Source organism: Cyrtonyx montezumae, unplaced genomic scaffold, assembly GCF_038088225.1.
Source record: "Cyrtonyx montezumae isolate F1298 unplaced genomic scaffold, pur_monq_1.0 scaffold_5, whole genome shotgun sequence".
In the NCBI taxonomy this organism is placed as follows: Eukaryota; Metazoa; Chordata; class Aves; order Galliformes; family Odontophoridae; genus Cyrtonyx; species Cyrtonyx montezumae.
In genome coordinates, this window is record NW_027072056.1 from 21,113,187 (window position 1) to 21,123,226 (window position 10,040).

Genomic DNA, 10,040 nt, shown 5'->3' on the forward strand with positions numbered 1-10,040 from the left:
AGGGTACTGTGGCACTAAACAGACCACATGCAAGGTGTTGATGTGATTCTGCTCTGTTTTTTTTCCACCGCACAAAAACGGACTGCAGAAAACCAATATTCACCTGAAAACCACACATGGAGTCTAATCCAAACACTCCATACCGAGTCCTGCTTCTGATCTAAACCATTATGTAAACCTAATTAATGAATTACAATAGTTGACAGCAATCCGCTGGGTGGTTGTTTTTCCTTCAGTTTTGCATTAGGAATGGATCCAGGAGGAATGAAGCATCGGTGGCTCTGATTTTCTGCCCCTGCTGAAGTTCAGCACTGCCCTCTGAAAGCAAAGGAAAAGTTCTTAACAGCGGGTGATGAGTGCAGCCAGACCCTTCATCACTTGTGTCGCTTAATTGCCTGGCAGCTGCAGCAAAGCTGCCTGTGCTGAAGGCAGAACAACAGGAAGAAAGAAAAGAAAGATAGGTTAAAAAGTAATTTCATCAGAAACGATAGATAAATAAAATGTAACCCTGGCACAGAGCAGCAGAAGACGAAAAGTAGGAAATCAAATGTTTTAACCGAGGACTTCTGCCCGGAGAAAGCAAAAGTACACTCCTGCCGGCGGACTTTTCCATCCTGAGTAGACAACCGCAATTTAAAACGCTTCTTTCTAAAGAAAAATTCACTTTTTTTTTCCGGGAGAGACCCCTCTCTGCCCCAGCGGCGCTGTTCCGCGGCGGCAGCGCCCCCTAGCGGCCGCTGTGCGCATCGCTCCCGCTCCGCTCCGCTCCCCTCCCCTTCCTCTCCCGGCCGGAACCCGTTGCTGCCCCCGTTGCACGCCGGCGCTCCTCCTCGCTATGGAGTACCTGGCTGCCCCCGCGGCGCCCACGCAGGGCAATATGTGAGTGGCGTGGCCGGGCTCGGGTGGGTGGCTGGGCTTGGGTTGCGGTGGCGGTTGCTGACTGTCTTCTGCTCTGTTCCTAAGCCTCTGCTGCCACTGCGGGGTGGCCATCCCGCCCAACCCGGCCAACATGTGCGTGGGGTGCCTGCGGGCACGCGTGGATATCACCGAGGGCATCCCCAAGCAGCTCGGCGTCAGCTTCTGCAAGCAGTGCGAGAGGTGGGAGCCTCGTGGTGGCCGGGTGAGAGGTGTGGGTGCTGCACCGGGGCTGCCACGGCCACGTGGACGGTCACGGTCACGGGAGGGATGGGCTCTGAGCACTGATGGGGCTGTGGGTGTCCCAGCACCTTGAGGGGAGTGGCAATGAGGGCCTTTAAGGGTCCCTCCCAACCCATACCGTTCTCTAACAGCACGTGTCGGGTACATATGCAGTCGGGACCATCAGCTGGTGGGAATCCCTGCAGCTCTCACTTGAAATTGACAACGCATATGATGACACAAAATAGCCCTTGCATCTCCCACTCAATTCTGGGTGTTACATCCAGTGTTCAACCCCCTACACTCAGTTCTGGGTGTTACATCCAGTGTTCAACCCCCTACACTGAGTTCTGGGAGTTACATCCAGTGTTCTACCCCTTTAAGGTTTTTTTGGGTAAATGAACGCCATAGAGTGTGGCCAGCAGGTCAGGGGAGGTGATCCTTCCCCCTCTACTCTGTTCTGGTGAGGCTCCATATAGAATGCTGTGTCCTGTTCTGGGCACCCCAGTTCAAGAAGGATGTGGGGTCTTCCAGAAGGAGTCCAGAAGAGGATCACAAAGATGGTATGGGTCCTGGAGCATCCCTGTGTAAGGAAAGGCTGAGTAACCTGGGGCTGTTCAGTCTGGGGAAACAAAGACTAAGGAGGATCTGATTCATGTTTATAAGTATCTGAGGGGAGGAGGGAGGTAAGCAGATAAGGCCAGGTTCTTTTCGGTGGTGTGTAGCAATTGGACAAGGAGTAGTGGCCTGAAACTTGAATACGGTTCCATACAAACACGTGAAAAAACTTCAGTAAGGGCAGATTGCCCAAGGAGGTGGTGGTGTCTTCTTCTATGGAGTTATTCAGGATCATCTGGACCTAACCTGTGAAATCTGTAGGAACCTGCTTTAGCAGGGGGGAGTTGGACTCGATGGTCTCTTGAGAGCCCTTCAACCTCTGTCATTTTCTACTGTATAAGTTGAGGAATTTATCACCTTGTCATACTGCAAGCAGACGGCAGGTGCCAGCATCACACCAGCTTTGGCACTGCCATGCTCTCAGATCTCAGTTACATGGAAAAGATTTTGTGGCTGAGGGATTAGTGTGGATGTGGAAAACATCCTTGTGGAAATCTTTGATATGTTATTCAAGTGTAATAGTATGCAGATAGCTATTGAGCTAATAGCAGCACCGTGTATGCTAGGTTGCTCTTTACCTAGTACATTCATCTTCTTTTATGGAAGTAGGAAGGTGTCCTGTAGGGCTAGGAAGCTTGAAATGAATGATGTGATGGTATGTGAAAGGAAAAAAGACAGCAAATTGGTGAGGGCAGCTTAAACCTTATTCGTTGAGGGAGGAAAAAGCTGTAGCTGCACACCGAGTATTCACACTGAAAGTTGTTGCTTATCTTTTAAATGACTTAGTCTGTTGAAGCCACATCATATGTTGGAATATGTTTTCTTTATGATAGGTATCTTCAGCCTCCAGGAACCTGGATTCAGTGTGCCTTAGAGTCAAGAGAACTTCTTGCTTTGTGTCTTAAAAAAATTAAAGCTTCTCTTAGCAAGGTGGGTAGTGAATTTGTTAGTATTCCACAGCATGTCTGTTAGCACTATCTAAAGTAAAACCCAGCTAACTCCTGTAGGCTTCCATTCTTCCAGAGGAGCCACTGGTGTTGGTATAGAGTTTGTTAACTGCTTTATAGGGAGCACAATAACAATCTGATCTCATACAGTTCATTGGAGGAACAGTGTCCTGTACCATAAGTTTGTGTTTTCTGTTAGCTATACCATAAGCTTGTGTTTTCTGTTAGCTAGAGCTGCTTGTTGTTAACACTGAGCCCATATTTAACCCCACTGGCAGGTCAGGCTGATCGATGCAGGCTTTATTTGGACTGAACCACACTCGAAGAGACTGAAGCTGAAATTGACTGTTCAGAAGGAGGTAACAGAAGTATAGAAATCTGCGTGTAGTTTTCTTTAAACTTTTGTGGCAAACAGTATCATTTTTATTGTTTTTTGTTCGTTTGTTTTTGTTCCTTCCAATCCCTACAATTCTGTGATTCTCTGATACTTAAATTGTGACAATGGGCACCTGGATGGCAAAATTTGAAGGATGTTATCAAGCTGTCCCAGTAAAACTGTTGAAACTTCTGTTTTGCAGGTGATAAATGGAGCAGTTCTTCAGCAAGTATTTGTGGTGGAATATCTGATTCAGTCTCAGATGTGTGAAGACTGCCATAGGATTGAAGCTAAGGATTTCTGGAAAGCTGTAGTTCAAGTCAGGCAAAAGGTAGAGGCAAACTGAGTTTTCAGTTGTTGATGGCAGAACAATAACTCAGAGAAATCTTTGGATCGTTGTCTCATTTTCTCAGGAGAGAATGTGCTTACATTTGGCCACCACCATGGTAGTAAGTTTAGTGATTTTTCTTGCTGGTTTTAGTTTAGAATTTCTTTTTTCTGTTGTCCAGTGTTAATAATACGTTCTTTCTTAGTTGAAGGCTTGCAGGTGGATCTTATGTGAATCCTTAAATATCCTTCCTTCTGTATTTTAAAGCACTGCTGCAAACAGTGGAGCGGATTGTTTATAAATATTTCAGTCTTCTTTAAAGAAAAAGGTATCTTTAGCAACAGGTTATGCAGAAAAAGGAACAGAAGCCTTAAATAATTTGGTATAAATAGAGCACATCTATCCCAACCAAAAAGACCTCGGAGATTTTGGACTTTTCTAAACATTTATTCTCCAACAGTACTGCATTTGCTCTAGGTGGTTCTTAAATGACTTTGATGGATTTATTTTGGCTTCGTTATAGACTCTGCACAAAAAGACTTTCTACTATTTGGAGCAGCTGATTTTAAAACACAGGCTTCATCAGAACACACTTCGCATCAAGGAAATCCATGGTGAGACAGCTTGTTAATGTGGAGGTAGAATAGATGAACCTGTTTTATGGCACTTGCATTAATAGCTACGTACAGGGAACCAGAAGAGTGTTCTTTTCAAATCCATTGCATAGTTAAGTTCATCAGTCTTCTTTTTGTTTCTTCCCTCTCAGATGGCCTGGATTTTTACTATTCATCAAAGCAACACGCTCAGAAGATGGTAGACTTTCTCCAGTGTACAGTTCCGTCTAGGTATGTCATTTGTATCTATTGCCCTCCCCAAAAGCTTTGGGGAAATATCTGTTATCCTTCATTTTAAACCAGTTATGTGAGTGAAAGTGTAATTAACCCATGTTCTAGTTAAAACAGGCAAAACCCTTCCTGCAGAAGTCTCATGTTTTCCATTTGGGTATTGTGAAGCCACCCTTCTTGCATTTTTCTAATTCCTTAACGAATTTGCTGTTTGTAGCTGTATGCTGCACTTAGTGCTGATTATCTTCTCTCTCAAGTAAAGTCTTTCTTGCTACTCGAAGGCTCTGTTTTTATGTTCTATAGATCGAAATCGTCCCAGCGCTTGACCTCACATGATGTTCACAGTAACATCTACAACTACAAAAGCACTTTCTCTGTGGAAATAGTTCCAGTATGCAAGGTAGCTTTTTTCTGTTTCATCTCCAGGGTATTGAATGAAGTGAGTGGAGTTTGGTTTTGCTGACAGAGACATGATGTAATGTATGTGTGGGGGAACGGGAGGGTTTACTCCTTGCCAAGCTTGAAGCTTAGGTAGCAGAGAAGTTATTGGAGGGTGTCGGGCAGGACCTGGAAATCTAAAGTATAAAAATCCATATTTCTGATTTCTTCAAAAGCTTGATTAAAAATTAAAGAGATGTGAATGTGAAATCTTTTCTCTTTGCATGCAGGACAACGTCGTATGTCTGTCGCCAAAGCTGGCACAGAGTCTTGGTAACATGAGCCAGATCTGTGTGTGCATTAGAGTAACAAGTACTGTCCACCTCATTGATCCTAGCACTCTGCAGAGTAAGTTGTGGTTTTTTTTCTACAGTATGGCTGCACGTGTTGGAAATCTGCTGGCACAGTTTACAGTTTACTCTTATTTGCTTATTTTTGCACTTTACTGTTGTAAACGTATTTGTGCACTTGCTGACATAGAAATGCAGTAGCAAGCGAAGGAAACCTCTAAACCTGATTTCCTCAATGTCCTGGGAAAATGCACAGGGTTGGTACAAGGTTCATGGATGCTGCAGTGCTCTGCCAAGCACTTAGATTTGTCAGGGATATGCCTCTCAAAGGAGAAGACCCCTCTGTATTTTTTTAATGTTTATACGATGCAAAATACCCCTAATAAGCCCTACATCCCAGGGAATTATTTTTGTGAATAAAAAGTCCATGCTTCAGAATGTGATATGTGTCTTTGTCTGTCTCACATCATCACCTGGCTGTCGTAGCCAGAGTTGACATTATATTTTGTGTCCCAAATAGTTTGTTATCATTACCAGTTTTGAACATTGAATTTGAATGCATTGCAGTTGCCTACGTTTTTGCTAATGCTTTGTTTTAGTTGGTCTGGAAGGAACTTTCTCCCTTGTGATGGTCTTTGCTGGCTCTTGATTTTTCCAGTTGCTGAAATTGATGGAAATACCTACTGGCGCCATCCTTTCAATAGCTTGTTCAACCCGAAGCAGCTTGAGGAATTTATTGTTATGGATATCAATCGAGTTCAAGAAAAGAAGAAGCCTGCAGGTGCAGGGGCAAGATCAAATAAAGTAAGAGTTCCTGTGGATGTTGTTTTGCTTTGTCCATTATGAAGATGCTAGTTCTACTTTTAACGGGTTATTTTCTATTGAAGAGTTTAAGCTCTACTTGCTAGTGCCATTACAGAAATTATTTTATGCTAGCTTTGCAGCTCTTCAATTACTCTTCTTTTTTTTCTGAAGCACAGAAACATTTCATATTAATTGGAATTAGTGAACAAGTGCCAACTGTTTTTTCTCTTTCAAAAGATAAAAGTGATGGAAAGTTATGAAGTGAAAAAGAAAACCCACGTCTGGGTACAGAAACAACAGTGATCCAATTCCTGAGAAGAGCAATTGCTGTGTTGATTTCCTTAGTTTTATAAAGATGAGAAAATAACAGTAGCAAGCAATATGTTGGTTTTCTGTTACAGAAAGCTTAATTGCAGCTGTATTTTAACACAGTCATATAGCAGTACAAATGTTTTTAACTGCATTTCTTACAAGAGTGTTTGTTTTTCATTCCTCAAGCACACGCTGGCTGAAGCCTGGGTAAAGAAAACCTCAGAGCTGAATACAGATCATCAGTATTTCTGCTGCACTCACTTGGGACACATTCTGAATCCTGGTGACCTTGTCTTGGGGTCTGTTCTGTTTCTTGGTTTTGATTTGAATGAGCCATTCTGTAGGTTTGGGCCTCACAGCAGGAATTTTGGTGATGGGTTTGCCCAGGAAGCTTGAAAGGTTTTTATATGTGGTTGTGGAAAGGAAGTTTTGAGTCTTTCGGGGGCAAACAGAAGGAAATATTGGCACCTGATGACTTAATTCTATTATTTGTATGCTAGGGAGCTGGAATGGTTATTTCAGATCTCACTACTGACTTGGATTCTGTACATGCCTGTGTATTATCAAGAACGTTTTGAGTTTTCTAAGTGAAATCTGCAGAAGGAGTAGAATCTCTCATCTTGGCTGTGAATAGTTGGTTATCGTACAATTAAACTCCTAGCAGAACTCATGCCATACAACTAGCTGCTGGTAGACTTCTAAAGTGCAGATGAGAATAACGGTTCAGATTCAGATGAGAGAGATTTTGAAAATGCTAGGCAAGGTCAAAGTAAGTTAAAGGCATATGACCTAGAGTTCATTTTTCTACACTTAAAATAAGTATGAGCTACCCATTTTCATTTTAGGTTTGACTTGGCCAACTGTAACTTGAATGATGAGTTTGTGAATAAGATGAGCCCACACAATATCCCTGATGTGGTAAGATCATTTTCTCTCTACAAATTCCTCTGCGTTACTCAGGATAATATAATGGCTTTATATCAAATATGCACTAGTTCCCTGGTGCTCAAGGAAGGAAATGTTAACACCGAAAATTGAATAGAATCCAACCAGTGAGAATTATTTTCTCACTACTTCTATTTTAGAGAGGTGTTTATATAATCCATTTTCCTTAACCTACCTTACTCGTTGTTCACATTACCCTGTGCTGTGTGGTGAAAACTCGTATCTCCAGTGTACACCCCTTCAAGAAATAAAAGTTTCTGAACACTTTGGTTCGAATTGAAAAATGCTATGTGAATTCTATTTAAAACATTTTAGTGCCAGACTGGCAGAAGTACAGGTGTCATATGTTACTGTCCTGAGTTTGTTTGTAAGACTGAGTCTGCCATTTGTTCTCCTGATTTTACAGTTGCCCAAATTTATACTTGGGTGTTGCTTTAGTTTTTTAAAGTGTGTCATCAGCTGCATATGATGGTCTGTGTGTATGTAAATGTCTGTGGATTTTTCACTGTAGGTATTGATAAAGAAGAGCTATGACCGTGTCAAACGCCAGCATCGTAGAAACTGGAAACTGAAAGAGCTGGAAAGAGACAGAGAAGGCATGGATACAGATGATGAAAGGTTCAGTATTGACCGTGAAGCTTTAAAATCCTTTCTACCTAGGATAGCATGCAGAGTCTAAAAATAGCATTCATCACTTTCTGCTAAGGATTAACCCCCCAGTGTAATGCCTTACTGACAGTTACGAGGGCATGAGCAAGTGCTGCTGGTTCTATAGGAGCATGGTGATTGCTGGTAAAATAGGATAGGTTCTGAAGAATAGCATCTCTGCATCTTCACCCCTTCTCTAGTGTAGGAAGTGCTTTAAACATATGTATGCACCTTACCTATGCTTTTAGAATACTCTTGTCTTGACTATTGAATTTTCAGGGAAGGTGGATACTGAGGTGATTGGTGGGGGGTCAAGGAATGAACTAAATTACGAGTCTTAAAGGTAACCCTGCAATCAGATGTATTGTTTCTTCAGAAAAAAATAACCATGAGACAGACAATGAATATCAGAGGTGTTGTGTCTGTACCTTATGGCTGCTGGCTTTTTAGCTAAGGTTTGCTTTTTTGAAAACATGTTTGTCATAGTTTGTTCCATGGCAAAGCTAAAACAGCGGCGGCGGATACTAAATAGTGTCCAATTCAGTGGAAAAAAAATGAGGCAATTAGAGTTAAATGAGGACAGGCAATTTAAATGTTCTTTGGAAATGAGTAGGTGCTAATAGGTATCCAAAAGAAATGGAAGAAAGGCAGAAAGAATGAGTTGGCAATGTAAGAATGTTATCAGAAGGCACAACTGAAGGACTGCTGTCCTGTCTTCTGGATTTTTTTCTTTCATTTGTGTTATAAATTTGCATAAATGCAAAGGGAAAGTGAGTAAATACCTTAAACCTTGTTTACAGACAATACCAGGACTTCCTTGAAGATCTGGAAGAAGATGAGGCCATAAGGAAAAACGTCAATATTTACAGAAGTAAGGCCTCGTTTACAATTGAATTGCCTGTAATTATGATCATAACTTTTTGAGTGAAAATACTCTTGCTGAAGCTCTGTACTTGGATCTTTGAACTGCTCATTCTGGGAGAAGTGCTGTAATGTAATAGCATGAGGTATCTCATATACGTTCTTGTCACTTCCTTGCCTTTAACATGGAGATAAAAGCCTATTTTCATGGGCACTCATTGGCATTTTCCAGGAAGGTGAGCATTATTGTTCAGAGTTGTTGGAATTTACGAGGGAGTTCATTTGCTTGTTACTTGTTTTCATTCGCTTGGGGTTGTTCAGGTTCTTTTGTTTTTTGTTTCTTTTGCTTACCTTTTCTTTTTTCATTGTTGTTTTTTTTTTAATTGATTTTTTTTAGATGTAGACATACCAGTGGAGAGTGACACGGATGATGATGGGGCCCCTCGGATCAGCCTGGCTGAAATGCTGGATGATCTCCATATTTCTGAGGATGCCACTGGTGGGGAAGGAGCCACTATGATGACAGAATGAGCAAAGTGCATTAAGCAATGCAATCAGAGTTTGCCTGAGGAGGAGAATGTACCCCATATAAGCAAACATGATGAACTGTGATCACATGAATTTGAAAAGTAATGTTTTGCCTACAACCATACCTCTAAATCACATCTCTGAATTAGTACTTCATATATAATTACCTAGAAGATCAGCAATTACAGTTAAGCTTCTGTGCAAACATTGTAATATAAGTTCCACAAGCTCTTCTCCTTGCAACTTCTGTAGGGTAAAGACCAGGTGACTAACTTCAGGTTCATCCACTGAGAATATTAATTGAAAATATTAATTGTCCTGCACCTAAGACTGCTAATAAAGAAAAATGTCTATCTGGAGAGATTTTGCTAGACTTGTAGGTAGAATACCTTACCTACTGTTTATTGTTTTCATTTCTTTACCTGAAATGGAATTTTCCTGTCTTAATCGTTTTGGCACAGTGGTTTGTTGAAGCCTTTTTTTATGATGATAGATCATTCCATATAACAGTGTTTTGGGAAGGTCTAAGAATTTTGTGACCCTGTCAATAAGGGAATTCCAAGTATTTCCATTTTGGACACAAAAACTCTTTGTGGTAAACTGATTGAACACGCAGCCCACAATCAGAAAGATTTGAGACTTCTTTTAAATGCAGTTTGCATAATTTCTGATTAATATCATGTGAGATACTACACAAAGATCTTTTGTCTTAAAGTCTGCCGGAGTTTTTGCAGGTAATAAACTGGTTGGACAACATTTGGCTTCTTCTTGTGTCTTATTCTCGCTCTGGATATATATCACAAATCACCTCTGATAATTGGAGCAAGATACATACTCAGTATGAACTATGAAAAAAAAACTACCAACATTTTTGTTCCATCATTATTCAGGTAAGTGTTAAAATGAAATTGATCTCTGCTGTAAACCCAGGTAGAACTGAAGTGTTAAATGTAGAACGTCACA

At 41.4% G+C, this 10,040-nt stretch overlaps 1 protein-coding gene across 1 annotated transcript; it reads left to right on the forward strand.

Annotated features, from left to right (window-relative positions):
- Positions 1-823: 823 nt before the first annotated feature.
- NMD3 (NMD3 ribosome export adaptor) lies at positions 824-9,792 on the forward strand. The gene is made up of 15 exons (XM_065748039.1): positions 824-879; positions 964-1,098; positions 2,589-2,685; positions 2,981-3,061; positions 3,281-3,409; positions 3,930-4,020; positions 4,173-4,251; positions 4,555-4,651; positions 4,920-5,037; positions 5,638-5,783; positions 6,282-6,394; positions 6,941-7,013; positions 7,552-7,658; positions 8,489-8,559; positions 8,947-9,792. Exons 1-15 carry the CDS (start codon positions 836-838, stop codon positions 9,078-9,080), a joined length of 1,515 nt encoding a protein of 504 aa, XP_065604111.1. The 5' UTR covers positions 824-835; the 3' UTR covers positions 9,081-9,792.
- Positions 9,793-10,040: the final 248 nt, after the last annotated feature.

Coding starts and splice junctions, on each gene's coding strand:
- NMD3 (XM_065748039.1), top strand. CDS start 836: ATGGAGTACCTGGCTGCCCCCGCGGCGCCCACGCAGGGCAATAT. Junction 880..963: donor GCGCCCACGCAGGGCAATAT/GTGAGTGGCGTG, acceptor TCTGTTCCTAAG/CCTCTGCTGCCACTGCGGGG. Junction 5,784..6,281: donor CAGGGGCAAGATCAAATAAA/GTAAGAGTTCCT, acceptor TCATTCCTCAAG/CACACGCTGGCTGAAGCCTG.